This window comes from Lithobates pipiens, unplaced genomic scaffold (assembly GCF_037356315.1).
Source record: "Lithobates pipiens isolate NorthernLeopardFrog02 unplaced genomic scaffold, aLitPip1_a1.2 Scaffold_8, whole genome shotgun sequence".
Classification (NCBI taxonomy): Eukaryota; Metazoa; Chordata; class Amphibia; order Anura; family Ranidae; genus Lithobates; species Lithobates pipiens.
In genome coordinates this window covers 304,921,099-304,940,237 of record NW_027507903.1, presented here as the reverse complement: position 1 = coordinate 304,940,237, position 19,139 = coordinate 304,921,099, and the positions used below count along the sequence as shown (strand labels likewise).

General features: G+C 44.2%; 1 protein-coding gene across 12 annotated transcripts in view; it reads right to left on the bottom strand.

The window, feature by feature from the left end:
- The window catches only part of LOC143960856 (uncharacterized), a 243,733-nt gene that overhangs the window by 23,224 nt on the left and 201,370 nt on the right, over window positions 1-19,139 (bottom strand). For 6 of the 12 annotated variants that reach the window (XM_077469808.1, XM_077469811.1, XM_077469803.1 and 3 more), the window contains one exon: window positions 13,579-13,620. The exons of the other annotated variants lie outside the window; for them this stretch is intronic. In XM_077469808.1, the coding sequence (XP_077325934.1) occupies window positions 13,579-13,620 (42 nt within the window). The remainder of the gene's footprint in view (window positions 1-13,578; window positions 13,621-19,139) is intronic. 12 annotated transcript variants of the gene reach the window in all.

Genomic DNA, 19,139 nt, shown 5'->3' with positions numbered 1-19,139 from the left:
GAGCCAAACACCCCCCTGGTTCAGTTCACATCCAGAACATGCGAACGGACCAAATGTTTGCACGAACATTCGAACACTGTTAAAGTCTATGGCCCGCAAAATGAAAAGTGAGAATTATAAAGGCTAATATGCAAGTTATTGTCCTAAAAAGGGTTTGGGGACCTGGGCCTTGCCCCAGGGGACATGTATCAATGCAAAAAAAAGTTTTCAAAATTGCCATTTTTTGAGAGCAGTGTTTTTAATGATGCTTAAAGTGAAAAAATAAAAGTGAAATATTCCTTTAAATATCATACCTGGGGGGTGTCTATAGTATGCCTGTAAAGAGGGGCGTGTTTCCCTGGTTTAGAACAGACCCTACATAAAATGACATTTCTAAAGGGATAAGAGTCATTTAAAACTGCTTGCGGCTGTAATGTAATGTTGGGTCCCAGCAATATGGATGAGAATTGAGAAAAACAGCATGGGTAACCCCCCAGCCCATTACCAGGCCCTTTGGGTCTTGTATGGATATTAAGGGGAACCCAAATTAAAAAAGAAAAGGCGTGGGGCCCCCAGGCCCTATATACTCTGAACAGCAGTATACAGGCGGTCCCCAGGTTACAAACAAGATAGGGACTGTAGGTTTGTTCTTTAGTTGAATCTGTTTTTAATTTGGAACAGGTAAATTTTTTAAGTGTAGCTCCAGCCAATAAATCTATTTTTAAGCTTTTTGAATAACACGGGGAAGGGTTATCATCACCCCTGTAACATTTGTTTTGCTGTCTGTGCCCCTGTTCAGAATATTTTACCTCACTTTCTGTCCCAATGACAATTGAATTTTGAAAATTTGGGGTTTTGGGCTTTTTTTTCCATATTAACTCTGACAGGAGAGAATTTCCTATCCTATGGGGTAGATTTCCTCTCACTTCCTGTTGCCTCCCTCTGTTTGTAAGTAGGAGTGGTTTGTATGTTGGATGTTTGAAAGTAGGGGACCGCCTATATATACTATACGGCCTGCCCTATATACTCTGCAGAAATTTGGACCTTAGGTGTTGGTGGTACCAGAACACTGTAAGCCCTAACAGTTACTCTTGGTGGGTGCTGAAACAGGCCCTGCTGGGAAATATTTTATCAATAATTGTAATTACATGCCCCTGTTAAACAGGGTCAGAAAAATTGGGCCTTTGGTGGTGGTGTGGTGGTGTTGCCACAACACTCTAAGCCCTCACAGTTACTCTTGGTGGATGCAGGAACGGGTCCTGCTGTGAAATATGAGATCAAAAATTGTAATTACACGCCCCTGTTAAACAGGGGCTGAAAAATTGGGTCTTAGGCAGTAGTGGTGGTGCCATAACACTGTAACCCCTCACAGATTCTGTTGTTGAGCTCAGGAACGGGCCCTGCTGTGAAATATTAGATCAAAAATTGTAATTACGCGCCACTGTTAAACAGGGGCAGAACAATTGGGCCTTAGGCAGCGGTGGTGGTGACACAACACTATAAAGCCTCACAGCTACTCTTGTTTAATGCAGAAACGGGCCCTGCTGCAAAATATTACAGCAAAAATTGTAATTACATGCCCCTGTTAAACAGGGGCAGAAAAAATGGGCTTTAGACACTGGTGCTGGTGCCCAGAACCAAAAATGTTCTTAGAAGCTAGCAACATGAACATTGAGGAGGGATAGGATAGTCACTGAGCATATCAGGATAGTCACTTAGCATCAGCATAGGTCTTCAAGGGATCTCACATTCATAAAAAAATGTGCTTGGTAGCTGGTGATCCAAGACTGATTCATTTTTATGAAGGTGAGCCGATCAAGTCTGATCTTGCCCCAAGGTATTCCTGTAAATCAGACACTAGCGATGGTTGCTGGAACCGATCAGACCTTGGGGCTGCGGTCTCAAAAAAATTGCCTGAACGCATTGGTCAGACAACCACCTTCTCCACCGCTCCTTCTTCGACTGACTGAAGCCTCAGCAACATGTTGTCCAGGAGGACCAGGAAATTGCAACCTCCCAGGCTCTGGAAACACATTGCACAAACGTTTCTGCCTCCCGAAGATGTTTCATCCTCTACTCCCTCTGCGAAGGCTGGATAAGTTCCGCAACCTTACCCTTGTAACATGGATCAAGAAGGGTTGGCAGCAAGTAATGATCCCTCTCCTTGATACCACGAATCTGAGGGTCCTTTCGTAGGCTTTGCAGGATCAAGCAGGCCATGCAGCGTAGGTTTGCTGAGGCTTTCAATCCGGAGTCCTCTGGGTCACTAAGGATGACATGATCCGCAGCCACCACCTCCCAGCCACATACAAGGCCATGAGTTTCTGGGGACTGAAAACGATCCCTTGAAGACTGCTGGTGATGCTGATTGCCAGGCTCCACCTCCATGCTGACACAATCCTCCTCTTCCTGTGTAATAGGCGGGCCTGCAGGAATACTGTTTGGATAAAGGGGGCCTTGCGAGGTAGTGTGCAGTCATGTTGGAACAGGAAGAGGCCATACCCAAATTTTTCCCACAAAGTTGGGAGCATGAAATTGTCCAAAATGTCTTGGTATTCTGATTCCTTAAGAGTTCCCTTCATTGGAACTAAGGGGCCAAGCCCAACCCCTGAAAAAAAAAACCCAGACCATAATCCCTCCTCCACCAAAGGTCCATAAAGTCATGGATGAGCGAGTTTGGGTATCCTGATCTCAACCCGATAGAACACCTTTGAGATGAATTAGAGAGGAGACTGCAAGCCAGGCCTTCTCGTCCACATCAGTGCCTGACCTCACAAATGGCTTTTGGAAGAATGGTCAAACATTTCCTTTGACACACTCCTAAACCTTGTGGACAGCCTTCCCAGAAGAGTTGAAGCTGTTATAGCTGCAAAGAGTGGGCCAACTCAATATTGAACTCTACGGACAGTGTTGGGAGATTGTTGAGATGAGATGTTGGTTTTGAGCCAAGCAAAAGTTTGGCTCGAACATCATCCATCATCCATTTTCAACCAACCAATCACCCTGAATTTTCTGTGCATTCAGTGGAAAAATCACTTGGTGAGCGCACAGTCAATATGTTGTTATGAGCGTTGCCGGGAAACCAGGCCACCGGGTCCTTATCAATGAATGAGTCATCAGCTGTTAGCGGGTTCCCCGCGGACAGCTAAAAGAAAAATAAATTATGGCAATACAAAATGAAAAAGAAACTGTGTGGGGTTCCCCTAAAAATCTACACCAGACCCTTATCTAATGGGCCTGCTATGGACTGGGGGGAACCCCACGCAGTCTTTTCTCTTTTAATAGCCGAGTGCTGAAAATTGCAACTGCGAGTCAATTTAAATGTGATTTGACTTTTTTTTTTCCTTTAGAAATATCAGTTTTGCTGCAGCAGGTTCTATACATGCTGCAGATGTGCCACTTTACAGACAAACCAAGAGGAACCCTGAGGCACTATATTTATAGGAATTATTCCCTTTTATTGTTTCACTTCATTCGTATTATTAAAATCACTGCTCCTTTAAAACTATTGTTTTAAAAAAAAAATTGCATTAATACATGTCCCCGAAGGCAGTACCCGGACCCCCATACTCTTTTTATCGGATATAACCCTTGAAAATGGGGACCTTTGATTTCTCATGTCCAGCTCCCATAGACTTCAATGGAGTTCACCGTTAGGGACCAAACTTTTCCCCTGTTCAGAGGGGTTCTGCTGCAAACAAAACAGGGGACCCATCTCTACGTACGAACTAAGGCTCTGATGTAATTAAAGATCATATGCGTGTAAAGGCAAGCATCCCAATACTTATACTAATAAAAAAAAATATATATATATATATATATATATATATATATATATATGTATATATATATATATATATATGTATATATATATATATATATGTATATATATATATATATATATATATATATATATATATATATATATATATATATATATATATATATATATATATATATATATATATATATATATATATATATATATATATATATGTATATATATATATATATATATATATATATATATATATATATATGTATATATATATATATATATATATATACACAAACATACATATACATACATATATACACACACACACACACACACACAATGCCTTGCAAAAGTAATAACCCACTTTGGCTTTTTACTTATTTTGTTACATTACAGCCCTTAGTTCAAATTTTTTTTTTATCTGAATTAGACAGTATGTGATGGATCAGAACACAATAGTCTAAGTTGGTGAAATAAAATTAGAAAAATATATACATTCAGAAATAAAAAAACTGATAATTGCCATGTGCGTATGTATTCAACCCCTTTGTTATAAAAAGTTCTGGTGCAACTAATTATCTTCAGAAGTCACCTAATTAGTGAAATGATGTCCACCTGTGTGCAATCTAATGCCACATACACATGACCGTACTTTCCAGCAGAAAAGGTCCAACGGTCTTCCCAACGGAGTTCCGACCGAACCAACTTGCCCACACACGATCACACCAAAGTCAGTTTGTTTCGAACGCGGTGACGTACGACTGGACTAGAAAAGGAAGTTCAATGGCCAGTAGCCAATCGCTGCCCTTGCGTCGTATTTGGTCCGTCGGACCAGCATACAGACAAACAGTTTTCAAGATTCGAAACATGTTCTATTTCTAGGTCCATCTGAATTTCTGAAGAAAACAGTCAGATGAAGCCCACACACGATTGGAATATCCGATGGAATCATTCATCCTTTTCTGCCAGAAAGTCCGGTCGTGTGTAAGTGTCACACGATCTGTCTTCACATATACACACCTTTTTGAAGGCCCCAGAAGCTACAACACCTAAGCAAGAGGCGCCACTAAACAAACACTGCCATGAAGACCAAGGAACTCTCCAAACAAGTAAGGGACAATGTTGTTGAGAAGTACAAGTCAGGGCTAGATTATAAAAAAGTATCCAAATCTTTTATGATCCCTAGGAACACCATCAAATCTATCATAACCAAATGGAAAGAACATGACACAACAGCAAAACTGCCAAGAGACGGCCACACACCAAAACTCACAGACCGGGAAAGGAGGACATTAATCAGAGAGGCAGCACAGAGAACCCTGGAGGAGTTGCAGAGTTCCACAGCAGAGATTGGAGTATCTGTACATAGGACGACAATAAGCCATACATTCCATAGAGTTGGGCTTAATGGCAGAGTTGCCAAAATGATATGTCTGGCGCAAACCCAACACATCACATCACCCAAATAACACCATCCCCACAGTGAAACATGGTGGTGGCAGCATCATGCTATGGGGATGTTTTTCAGCAGTCGGGACTAGGAAACTGGTCTGAGTTGAGGGAAAGATGGATGGTGCTAAATACAGGTATATTCTTGAACAAAACCTGTACCACTCTGAGTGTGATTTGAGGCGAGGACGAAGGTTTACCTTCCAGCGGGACACTGATCCCAAACACAGTGCTAAAGCAATTCCAGAGGTTGTGAGGCAACAAAACATGAAAAATGCCAAGGGGGTGAATACTTTTACAAGGCACTAATATATATATGCTGTGGATAAAAATAGGATTTTTATAGCAGCTTACCTGTAAAATCCTTTTCTTGGAGTACATCATGGGCAAGTTCAGGTGATGGACACTGGCACACCCAATACAGGAAGTTAACTCCCTATATAAACCCTTCCTCCTACCAGGGGTACCTCAGTTTTGTAGCAAAGCAATATCCACAAATCCCAAAAGATGGGAGGGACCTCTGTGTCCCGTGATGAACTCCAAGAAAAGGATTTTACAGGTAAGCTGTTATAAAATTCCTATTTTCTTTATTGTACATCATGGGACAGAAAGCCATATTATTAACTATATGGGACGTCCCGTAGCAATGCTATTTGAGGGGAGGTAGACACAACCTGTAGGGCACCCCCAGACTTGAGGAACTGTACTGCTGCCTGCAGCACACTGCTCCCAAAGGTGATATCCTCATGCCTTCTTACATCCACCTGATAAAACCTGGTGAATGTATGCACTAAAGACCAAGTTGCAGCCTTACAGATCTGAGCCATGGAGGGCTGGTGATGCACTGCCCAGGAAGCACTAACTGCTCTGGTAGAGTGTGCTTTGACTTGAAAAGGTGGAATCTTACCCTTTAAACCATAAGCCTGAATTATAACTTGCCAACTCCACTTAGCGACAGTGGATTTCAACGCTGCCTGTCCTTTCCTAGGACCTACTGGCAACACAAAGAAGGCATCAGTCTTCCAGATCTGAGCAGTCATCGTTAAATAGACTTTTACCGCTCTCACCACATCAAGACAATGTAGCGACTTCTCTTTCCTAGAACATGGTTTTGGAAAAAACGATGGCAGGACAATATCTTGGTTCAGGTGAAAACCTGAGACCACTTTAGGCAGAAACCTGGATGAGGACACAACATGACCCTGTCCTTGTGAATAATCAAATATGGCTCTTTACAAGAAAGAGCAGCCAATTCCGAAACACTCCTTGCTGAGGATATAGCATCCACGAACACTAATTTCCTTGTCAGAAGAACTAAGGGAACATTCTGTATCGGTTCAAATGGCTGTTTTTGTAACGCTGACAAAACTAAGTTCAATTCCCAAGGGTTCAAAGGAGATCTGACTGGCGGATTAAGCAGCATCATAAAAACCCAGTCCAAAAATGTGAAGCAAGGTCAGCTTCATCTCTAGCCCTAACTGTAGAAAGGCAAGCGATCTGCCTATGTTGTACTTCCGAGGGGGCCAACCCTTGGATTCACACCAGGAAACATAAGCCCTCCAGACTATAATATATGTTTCTGGAAGCTGGCTTACTTGCATTAACTAAGGTAGAGATAACTGACCCGGAAAGTCCATGTTTCTTTAGAATATCGGTTTCAATAGCCAAGCTGTTAAATTTTGAGTTTGTAAGGTAGGCCCCTGTGAGTAGGTCTGGCTGTAGTGGAAGGGACCATGGATCCCCCACCGCCATCTTTACGATTTCCGCATACCAGGACCTTCTTGGCCATGCTGTGGCTACAAGAATTATTGGCTTTCTTTCCAGCTTGATCCTGCAAAGAAGCAACTGAATGGGGGGAATGCATAAATCAGTGAGAACTGATCCCACAGAGTCACCAGCACATCTGTTCCGCATGTGAGTGGATCCCTTGTTCATGTTGAATCTGGATGCCAGAAGATCTAGGTCTGGAGTTCCCCATTTTTGACAAACAGCCCGAAAAATGTCAGGGTGAAGGGACCATTCCCCGGGAGCAACTGCTAGCGGCTCAAGAAGTCCACCTGCCAATTCTCTTCTTCTTGAATGAAAACTGTTGATAGGCACGGAACATCCCTTTCTGCCCAAGTTAGGATATGGTTCACCTCCCTCTGTGCTGCGAGACTCTTGGTGCCCCCTTGGTGATTGATGTAAGCTACAGCTGTGGCATTGTTGGAGTGGATCCTGACATGACAACCCTGTAACCTGAATGTCCAGGCCTTCAGAGCCAGACCTGCTGCCCGAATCTCTAGGATGTTGATGGGTAAGGTCCTATCTGTCCTTGACCACTGTCCCTGGACAGTTGTCTTTTCTAACAAGAAAAAAAAATTCTGCTTTGCAGGTTTCCACCCCTGGACTTCTTGTGTACCTGGGCCTGACCCTGAGGCTTTCCTCTAGACTCTAGCCACTGCTTAGAGGCAGATGACCCGGGCACAGGAGAAAGATCCTGCTTAAATTAAGGGCATTTATTTCTTCTCTTGAATGGCAGAACAGTACTTTTACCACTTGAAATCTTTTGGATGTATTTGTCCAAATCATTCCCAAATAGCCAATCCCCATGAAAAGGAAATCCAGTCAGGAGCCTTTTGCATGGTGCCTCAGCTGACCAATTTTTTAACCACAGGATCCTATGCATGTGTACTAGCACAAGCACAAGGTGAAACGCCTGGTGAATAGAATCTTTAATGGCATCTATGGCAAAACATAATGCTCTTGGCAGTTCGGTCAAATCCCGGGCTTGCTGTACAGGAACACTCTTAAGGGCCTGTCTAAACTGGTCCTTTAGGGATTGACAGATGCCTATTGCAGCGACTGCAGGCTGAGTACTGCACCTGCCAAAGAAAAAGTGGATTTTAACATGCATTCCAACCTTTTATCTGTTGGATCCTTAAGTATTTGTGCATTGTCTACTGGACAAGTTAGACTTTTATTCACACTGGATATAGCAGCGTCAACTGCTGGTACATTCCATCTTTTGGTGAATTTCTCCTCCATGGGATAGAGTACTGTGAATCTCTTTCGAGGGAGAAAATGCTTATCTGGGTGATCCCATTCAGCATAAATAAGCTATTCTAGGAATGCATGGACAGGAAATGCATGCAAAGGCTGTGAAGGTTTTAAAGAACCCAAATAAGAAACGGAACTAACAGCTGACTCTATTAGAGGTAGCGTGAAAGTGGAATGAACCATTTTCATAAGATACTGTACAATTTTTCAGATTGCGAGGCTGAAAAGGGTTCCTCCACCGTTGTTTCCTCCACAGAGGAGTAATCGGTTTGTCTTTCCTCCTGATCGCTTGAGAGTAACACCTCATCCTCTATCCACTGTTCCCCTTGGTAAAGGGTCTAAGGTGGGGGATCTATCATGCTTCCTATCCCTTTGGATAGAGGATGCGATTAAAGCCACTAATCTTCCCTCTATCCCCAACAGGGCGGAGGAAAAGGCATCTTCAGTCACGTATACAGGGGCTGAGATGCGAGAAGCAGCTGCACCACCAATTGGTTCCAATGACTCACCCTGGCTTGCCACTTCTGGTATTTCAGGAGAAGATGACAGTGTGGAGGCACAACTGGAGTTCCCAGTGCCTGGAGGTGAAATTTTTGGTACCTGTTTTGAGGTTTTTGTGGTGTCCTTTTTTGCAGGCATAGTCCTAAGGACAAAGCAGAGGTACTATTTAAATGCACAAATCGCTGAATAATAGTCTGACAAATATAATGGCACTAATAAAAGTTCAGCCGCTGGGGAAAAATGTCCTTTCCTCTATTGGGAATGCCCATCTGCAGCCCTTACGTGCCACTCCTGTGTCAGCCAGCTCGCTCTCCTTGCTTATCCAGGAGAGACTGCTCTTGTACAATGTCTCCACCCCACGTTTGTGCCATATGTCCTCGTGGACACTACGTCCCACACACGGTGCCGTGCCTAGGCCCCGCCTCCTCCATACACACCCACCCCCCCTTTCCATTGAATATCGAATGTTCCTGCGTGCGCAAGCAGCCTTTTGGGTCCTCTAGACCCATCATGAGGAGGGGGGGAGAATGGCAGATCTCTTACCTACAAAAGGAATCCCCGCTGTGACAATCTGCTGCTGAATCCACACAGACTGACACTGAGCTGAAGTGAAGACAACGAATGAAGGTATGTGCATATACTCCCTCTAGTGGAGATTTAAGGCATGACAACATGTTTATCCAAGGAAGAAAAACCATAGGTGGACTTCTAACAGTTCCTAGGCTTCTTCACTTACCTTATCTTCACTGTAGGATACTGCTGTAACAGACAAATCCAAACTTCACCCATCATGGTGGGCTGTGTTAGCAAACTTTTAAGGACCGGGTCCCTTTTTGTCGGGGTTCCACTCCCTTGGACTTGTATAGCACCCCAGCAGTAAAAACTTTAGGCAATGTGAACATGAACAAAGCCCTGGGTTCCGGGGTATAACTCTGCAAGTAGAGGCATTACAGGCAAAACCTTGTTCTTCCTATAAAAGGCCTGGGTACCATCCACTTTGGCCTCAGTGGCACTTTGGATGGATCCGGTCTGTGGAGGCTGTTTAGATCCAAGAAGGATCCCTCCAGTGGAGTTCTTCAGAGCACATCTTTACTCGTAACCAAAACCTTAGACACTGGCGAAAAAACTGAGGTACTCCTGGCAGGGGGAGGGGTTATATAGGGAGTGAACTTCCTGTACTGGGTGTGCTTGTGTCCATCACCTGAAGGTGCCTATATACCCATATAGTTAATACTATTGCTCTGTGTCCCGTGATGTACAATAAAGAAATGTGGCCAGCTTAAAACCCCTCAACTTATCCCAGAAGAGTAGGATAGATGTGGGAACATACAGTATAAGTTGACAATTCAGAGCTAGAGCAGTCGGTTACAAACGTGGGGTAGATTGAGCAACATGATCTTATCAGTTCTGCTTAAAATGAAAAAAGGGACATTGAGTCAGGCTCTGGTCATTGGGACACTGCCTTCTTCGATGTTGGAAGCCACTATAGTGGTTGTCCCCAAGGAGGCAAAAGACCCTATGGATCCTGCTTCGTATCGTCCGATTTCGCTTTTTTGTACTGACGTAAAGATTTTAGCCAAAATATTGGCAACACGCTTAAAAAGGTGCATTCACAAGCTTATCCACTCTGACCAGTCGGGATTTATCCCGAATAGGTCTACCAGTATTAACATACGCAGAGCCCACCTGAATATTCAGATACCGGTGGATAATGGAGGCTCCAGGGCCATATTGGCCCTGGAAGCAGCCAAGGCATTTGATAGCCTTGAGTGGGAGTACTTGTTCACGGCTCTTGCCAGATTTGGGTTTGGACCAAATTTTATTAAATGGATAAAATTGCTTTATACTAACCCAACAGCGAAAATTAAAATCAATAATGAATACTCATTTGTGCTCCTCCTGAAACGAGGTACGAGACAGGGTTGCCCCCTCTCCCCTCTACTGTTTGTCCTAGCAATGGAACCATTGGCCATTGCTATTAGGGCTAATTCTGATATACAGGGATTCAGGAGAGGCCAGATGGAGGAAAAGATCGCATTGTTTGCCGATTATATCCTGCTCTTTTTGGGGGATATCCAAGCCTCGTTAAAAGCAACAATGGGTATGGTTAGAGAATTTGGCCAAATGTCTGGTCTGACTATAAATTGGGATAAATCCGCAATACTTCCGATAGAAACTGGGGCTACCTATATATCACAGGACATCTCCAACTTGAAGGTGGTGAAGAAATTCAAGTATTTGGGGGTTTGGATGGCAAGGGATGTTAATCTATACTTGGAAGATAACCTAGCCCCTCTCCTGCTGAAGTTAAAACATAAGGCAGATATTTGGAGCCACCTCCCCCTTTCGATGGCGGGTCGCTGCAATTTGGTCAAGATGGTATGGCTCCCCCAAATTCTATACTTTCTCCATAACTCGCCGATTTGGATAGGTTCGAGGTGGTTCAAGAGAATATAATCCCTGTTTAGAGTACTTACGGATATTGCAGCTGCCGCCGTAGGAAGGGGGGATGGCGGTTCCACATCCCAGACTCTATTACTTAGCGGCGCAGCTGCAGCATTTAGCAGGAGGAGGAGGATCAAATGAGGGTATGCCTTGCCACCGCTTGATGATGTTAGGATGCCCACATAACATACTTATTGAGGCCCTCGAGGCAAATTCATTTGATATATGCTGTCCAACGATAAATCAGATTGTTAAACTTTGGAAATCAGTTAAGGCTTTACTAGGATATCAGGGGGTATCCGTGTTGGCCCCCCTATGGGATAATAGAAATTTAGTTGAGCTAGCTAGAGTTGAAAGATGTAGGGAATGGGCGAATCAAGGGATAAACCAATTAATTCAAATATTTCAGGGTCCAGACATTAAACCATTCGCCAATTTAAAGCTTGAGTTTCTCATTGTTAAACCGTTCATTTTATAAATATCTCCAGGTTAGACACGCAATCCAGTCACAATTTGGATCTCAAAAGGTGCAGTGGGTCCAGACTCCAGATCCCTGTGCTCTCACAAATTATGTCCCTGGACATGCTCAAGGGTCTGATTTCTTACCTGTATTCCAGATTTGGGGATAAAATGTTAGATTGTGAAGGCCTGCTTAAAAATAGAAAAAGATGGGAGAGTGACGTGGGTCCATTGTCCAACCCCGAATGGGATCGGATAGTGGAACAGGGAACTAGGGTGTCAATTTCCCCCTCCCAGAAGGTGTTTAAACTGGGTTGGAAAAATAATGATCAGTGTCCCAGATGTGGCTTAGCCGGAGACTTTATTCATATGCTTTGGCGGTGTCCAAAATTATTTAGGTATTGAATGCAGGTTATAGACCAGATCAACAAAATTTTTAACTTAAAACTACTAGCAACGGCCAGGACTTGTCTTTTGGCTATACCTGAGGGACGCACAATCTCTAAAGATGCTACTATACCAGTTATTAGATGTCTCTTTCAAGCAAGGAAACTAATCGCGCAACAATGGCAGTCGCATTCGGGTCCATTAGTCGAAACTAGCTAGCAAGCATAAAAACCACAATCTGTAATGAGAGGGTCTTCTTTATTAAACAGGGTAATAATAAGAAGTTCCTGAGGCTATGGGGTTCTTGGCTATGGAAGTTGGGGATGTCTCCATAGGTAGATGGGCGGGAGTAGTTGTGGCTCCAGGGAATAGACCCTACCCTTTCGCTTTTTGTTCTTCCTTTCTCTTTGTTTTTCTTTTTGGTGTTGGGTTGGCTCTCTTCTCTCCCAAGGTTGCTCTGACGGTCTCTCTTTGATCCTTGTGATAATTAGCGATTGAAGATCGCCATAGAGCCGGGGAGGGGGGAGAGGAAAGCTTGATTAAAATTGGGTATATAAGGTGATCCTATGGTGACTATGGGGGGGGGGGGTATGGGGGTGGGGGGAGTGGGCAAGGAGAAGGGGGAGCAAAACAAAACACTATTTTATAACATTAAGTGATGTAGTAGTTTTCGTTTATATTATTTTCTGCTATTTGTTAACGTTATGTAATTTTTACGCGATTATAACAAATCCTTGAAGGGATAAAAATAAATAAGAAAAAGCTATCTAATTAAATATGCCACGATGATGTGGAACTGTGAAGAGACATAAATGAGCTGCAAGGTGAATTAAATCTCCTGCATAAGATCACTGATGTGGCAAAAAAAAAATGAAAAAAGGGAGTGTTTTTCCTTCACAGTGCCCACAATGACATCCTAGTGCACTGATCAACATGGCTGATGTATACTTGGCTAAAGATATACAAGTGGCCATATCCCCCGATTTACTGATACCAGCTTCTATGCCCTTTAACACCAGAAAGAATTTCACCCCTTCTAAAATTGCTTGTTTTCTGCACCACGGACTGGGCCAGAACTAAAGTTCAAGGAGGGGAGTCCAAACCAGAGTCCACAATTTAGTGATGGCTGGACTAAGCTCTTTCAGTGCCTGGTACTGCTTGTTTTTAACACAGGGACCAAGAGGCTCAGTACTTTTGGCAAGGCTTCATTTAAGGTTTTCTGTTTTTGGGCTTGTTCACAACAGAACATGGTGCTAGAAACCCACGTTCTGTGCACATTTCCTGCACTGCACTCAAAACACACTGGGTGTGCAATGTAATCCTAGCGACACCACAAATGAAGTACATTTTCCTGCACTGGAAATGGAATGAATGGTATTGCAGTACTATTTGATCCAGTTGCAGTGCATTTTTAAAAGTCGTGCATGCACGACTTTTATTGCGATCCAGTGTGATTTCAGCCCATTCTAATGAATAGGCCTAAATTGATGAGATTTAATGGTTTTTAAAAATCAAAATTCACACATTCAATAAATACATACCAAAGGTGGAGTTGAAACAGTAGCTGTTGTTGTGTCTGGTATCTGGATATTGACAGAAAAAAGGTATTAATCTTTGCAATAACATTTTACATTCAATCAGTGGCGGCCCGTCCATAGGGGGCGCCCGGGCGCCGCCCCCCCCCCCCCCCCCGCCAGGCAGTAAAAAAAAAAAAAAAGTAAAAAAAAAAAGTTTATTTAAACATGTCCCTTTAAATTTTTTTTTTTTTTTAAACGTCTTTATTTGCACTGTGTCCCGCCGCCGGGCGCCGGGCGCAGGGCAATATGTGAAGCGCCACGTCTATGCAATCACGAGATTGCAGATGAGGCGCTTCATTTGCCGAAAAAAACCTCGCTCTGTGGCGCGGTCGATCGCGCCACAGCTTCCGGCGTGGTAGACTGGCCGGGCGCTGGACTAAGCAGTGCTACCGACGTCACTCAAGGAAGTGACGTTGGCAGTCATCACTTGCTCAGTCCCAGCGTCAGATAAGCAGGTAAGCCGAAGCTCCTGCTGTCTGTTGATATTCGGCAGCACAGATGGGTTAGATGGGGCTTCTGCCACCCCCCTGTAATCATCCTTGTTTTCTCACTCTGGACGGAGGACTTGATGCGTTTGCAGCTGGAGGAGGAAAGTGCAAGCCTCAAAGGTCATTGCTGGTTGGAGGGACTACCATTCCTAGCAGACTCATCCCCTGGGTGAATTATTGTAGTAGGCATGACATGGCCAATTCTATAGAACCACAAGTCCCAGGATGCCTGAATGGCTGGATGGGATGCAAGCCATAGTGTGCATTGCTGGGTGGAGGCACTGGTAGTCCTAGCAGTCTTTAACACCATAGTGAATGCTGGCACTAGAAATCACATGCCCCAGTCAGCTTCTTTGCTCCCAGGATGTCTTTGCAGTTGGAGGGCCATGCAAGCCTAAGGGTATTGCTGGTTGGAGGGACTACAAACCTCAGCAGACTTCAGACCCTTAATGGATAATTTCACTAGATATTAAATGCCTTGTCAGTTTCTGGAGAACAGTGAACCCCAAGCTGCCTTGGAGGGACAAGCCATAGGGTGCATTGCTGGCTTGGGGGACTACAAGTCCCAGGATGCCTTGGCAGCTAATATAGGTAAGAAAAACATTGACTTTTCCAGGGACAATGTGGGTCAAAGCCTTTCAGTCCCTGGAAATAAGGAATGATTGGCAACTGCCCATCAAAATACTGGGGAATTGTAAGTAGAGGAATGTTGGCACTTTTTGTAATTATTTTGCAACCTAAATGGTTGGAACCTGTACTTCTGCATTGGCATACAAGGACTGCTGTGACTTGTAGTGGATTGGCAACTTACAGGATATCCTAGGACTTCTAGTTTTGCAATGACCTGCTGAGTCCTGAAGTCATTTTACCAATTGTTAAGCCATCTTGAGACTTGAAGTTCTAAAATGACATGCTGCGGTTTATGGTGCCTTGGAACCTTAAAGGCTGTTTTGGGACTTGTAGTTCCTTGGTCCCTAAAAATCCAGTGATGATCCATGTTTTTTTCCCAATGCTTGGACTTGTAGTTTCTCAGTCCCTAAAATTCCAGCAGTTCTTTATGTTGGCTTGCACTGCTTGGACTTGTTTGTTTTTTCTGAGACGGCAGCATCCCACCAACCCCCCCACCCCTTGTCAGCTACATGTTTTTTGTTCTGAGTTTGGACGGCAGCCCCCCACCCCCTGCTTCTCAACCACATGTTTGTTTTGTTTTCTGTTAATTAACAGTTTTCCAGGACATGCAAGCCTTTTAAAGAGGGATTCCACTGGAAAAAAAATATTAAAAGCCAGCAGCTATAAATACTGCAGCTGCTGACTTTTAACCACTTTCAGACCGGACCATTTTGCTGGTAAATGACCAGAGGTCTTTTTACACTTTGGCACTGCGCTGCTTTAACTGGTAATTGCGCGGTCATGCAATGTTGTACCCAAACAAAATTTGCGTCCTTTTCTTCCCACAAATAGAGCTTTCTTTTGATGGTATTTGATTGCCTCTGCGATTTTTATTTTTTGCGATATAAACGTAAAAAGACCGCAAATTTTGAAAAAAAATGGTATTTTCTACTTTTTGTTATTAGAAAAATCCAATAAACTCAATTTTAGTCATACATTTAGGCCAAAATGTATTCAGCCACATGTCTTTGGTAAAAAAAAAGTCAATAATTGTATATTTATTGGTTTGCGCAAAAGTTGTCACATCTACAAACTAAGGTACGTTTTCTGGAATTTACGCAGCTTTTAGTTTACGACTGCCTATCCCATTTCTTGAGGTGCTAAAATGGCAGGGCAGTACAAAACCCCCCCAAATGACCCCATTTTGGAAAGTAGACCCCCTAAGGAAATTGATAAGAGGCATGTTGAGCCCATTGAATATTTTATTTTTTTGCCTCAAGCGATTGAATAATGACAAAAAAAAAAATATTTTTTTTTTTTTACACAAAGTTGTCACTAAATGATATATTGCTCACACATGCTATGGGCGTATGTGAAATGACACCCCAAAATAAATTCTGCTGCTTCTCCTGAGTTTGGGGATACCACATATGTGGGACTTTTTGGGAGCCTAGCCGCGTACGGGGCCCCGAAAACCAAGCACCGCCTTCAGGCTTTCTAAGGGCGTAAATTTTTGAGTTCACTTCTCACTACCTATTACAGTTTTGAAGGCCATAAAATGCCAAGATGGCACAAAACCCCCACAAATGACCCCATTTTAGAAAGTAGACACCCCAAGCTATTTGCTGAGAGGCATGTTGAGTTCATGGAATATTTTATATTTTGCCACAAGTTGCGGGAAAATTACAAACTTTTTTTTTTTTTTTTTTTTTTTAACAAAGTTGTCACTAAATGATATATTGCTCATGCATGCCATGGGCATATGTGAAATGACACCCCAAAATAAATTCTGCTGCTTCTCCTGAGTACGGGGATACCACATATGTGGGACTTTTTGGGAGCCTAGCCGCGTACGGGGCCCCGAAAACCAAGCACCGCCTTCAGGCTTTCTAAAGCCCCATACACACGGTCGGACTTGTACAAACTTTTCCGTGGACTTTTGTACAAAGTGTGTTGTCCACAAGTTTGTATTGCATACACACGGTCGGACTTTTTGACAACAAACACGAACGTAATGACGTCACAACGTACTGACGCCGCTTCAAAAGAGGACGTTCAATGACTCCAGCGCCACCTTTGGTCAACTTCTGTATTGTAGTCTGATCGTTTGCAATGGTTCTGAGCATGCGTGTTTGTACCTTGTACAAAAGTCCGATGCTTTTGCATACACACGGTCGGACTTTGCTCCATCGGACTTCTGTTGTCAAAAAGTTTGTCCGTTCGCAGAGCCAACAAAAGTCCGATGAAAACAGAAAAAGTTTGTCCGATGGAGCGTACACACAGTCGGATGTTGCTCCAAAACAGCTAATTTGCATGTTTGTTGTCAAAAAGTCCGACCGTGTGTACGGGCCTTTAGGGCGTAAATTTTTGAGTTCACTTCTCACTACCTATTACAGTTTTGAAGGCCATAAAATGCCAAGATGGCACAAAACCCCCACAAATGACCCCATTTTAGAAAGTAGACACCCCAAGCTATTTGCTGAGAGGCATGTTGAGTCCATGGAATATTTTATATTTTGCCACAAGTTGCGGGAAAATTACAAACTTTTTTTTTTTTTTTTTTTTTTTCACAAAGTTGTCACTAAATGATATATTGCTCACGCATGCCATGGGCATATGTGAAATGACACCCCAAAATAACATCTGCTGCTTCTCCTGAGTACGGGGATACCACATATGTGGGACTTTTTGGGAGCCTAGCCGCGTACGGGGCCCCGAAAACCAAGCACCGCCTTCAGGCTTTCTAAGGGCGTTACAGTTTTGAAGGCCATAAAATGCCAAGATGGCACAAACCCCCCCCAAATGACCCCATTTTGGAAAGTAGACACCCCTAAATTTAGGGGTACACTAGTGAGACTAGGTAATAAATGGCGGGTGCCCTGAAACTATAAAAAAATAACTAACCAACCAGCGTCACCTGTAACAGTTATATGGTGATCACTGGTGAAAGGGTTAACTAGGGGGCAATTAGGGGGCTTTATGCGGTAGTATATGGGGGTCCCTGGCGCTATAAAAAGCTGCAGCGAACCTAAATACCTACCTGCCTAACTAGCGTCACCTGTGACACTAATACAGCGATCAGAAAAACGATCGCTTATTAGGCTGGGTTCACACTGGAGCGATGCGGGAACGCCACGAATGCGCGGCGGGTTCCCGCATCGCATGCCTCCCGGCGGCAGTTCACACTGCCCTATGCGAACTGCTGGGAGTGTCGGTGAAATGTTACTGACACCCCCAGATCAGTTCGCATATCGCAGTGCGATCTGCAAACTCGGATCGCATGGTGTGAACACCCATGCGATCCGATTCTGCTGCGGGCCAAAAAAAGGGTCCCGTGCGAATTTGCGGCGGGTGCGGCGAATGGCTGAACTCAAATCGCACAGAGATCGGATGTGATTTGCACTGCAGTGCGGTGCGAATCACATCCGTTCTCATAAACCGCTGCAATGTGAACCCAGCCTTAGTGACACTGGCGACGGGGGGTGATCACGGGGTTAAACCTTTATTGGGGGGGTTAGGGGGGTACCTAAGAACTAAAGGGGGCTAACCCTAACTGCCCTAACAGTTATTAGTCACAAATGACACCCGCCGGGTGATCAGGGGGTTAAACCTTTATTAGGTAATAAATGGCGGGTGCCCTGAAACTATAAAAAAATAACTAACCAACCAGCGTCACCTGTAACAGTTATATGGTGATCACTGGTGAAAGGGTTAACTAGGGGGCAATCAGGGGGCTTTATGCGGTAGTATATGGGGGTCCCTGGCGCTATAAAAAGCTGCGGCGAACCTAAATACCTACCTGCCTAACTAGCGTCACCTGTGACACTAATACGGCGATCAGAAAAATGATCGCTTATTAGGCTGGGTTCACACTGGAGCGATGCGGAAACGCCGCGAATCCGCGGCGGGTTCCCGCATCACATGCCTCCCGGCGGCAGTTCACACTGCCCTATGCGAACTGCTGGGAGTGTCGGTGAAATGTTACTGACACCCCCAGATCAGTTCGCATATCGCAGTGCGATCTGCAAACTCGGATCGCATGGTGTGAACACCCATGCGATCCGATTCTGCTGCGGGCCAAAAAAAGGGTCCCGTGCGAATTTGCGGCGGGTGCGGCGGGTGCGGCGAATGGCTGAACTCGAATCGCACAGAGATCGGATGTGATTTGCACTGCAGTGCGGTGCGAATCACATTCGTTCTCATAAACCGCTGCAATGTGAACCCAGCCTTAGTGACACTGGCGACGGGGGGTGATCACGGGGTTAAACCTTTATTGGGGGGGTTAGGGGGGTACATTAGAACTAAAGGGGGCTAACTCTAACTGCCCTAACAGTTATTACAGTCACAAATGACACCAATGCAAAAAAAAAAAAAATGACATTGGTGTCACTGTGACTGGGGGGCAGGGGTAATTGGGGGGGTGATCGG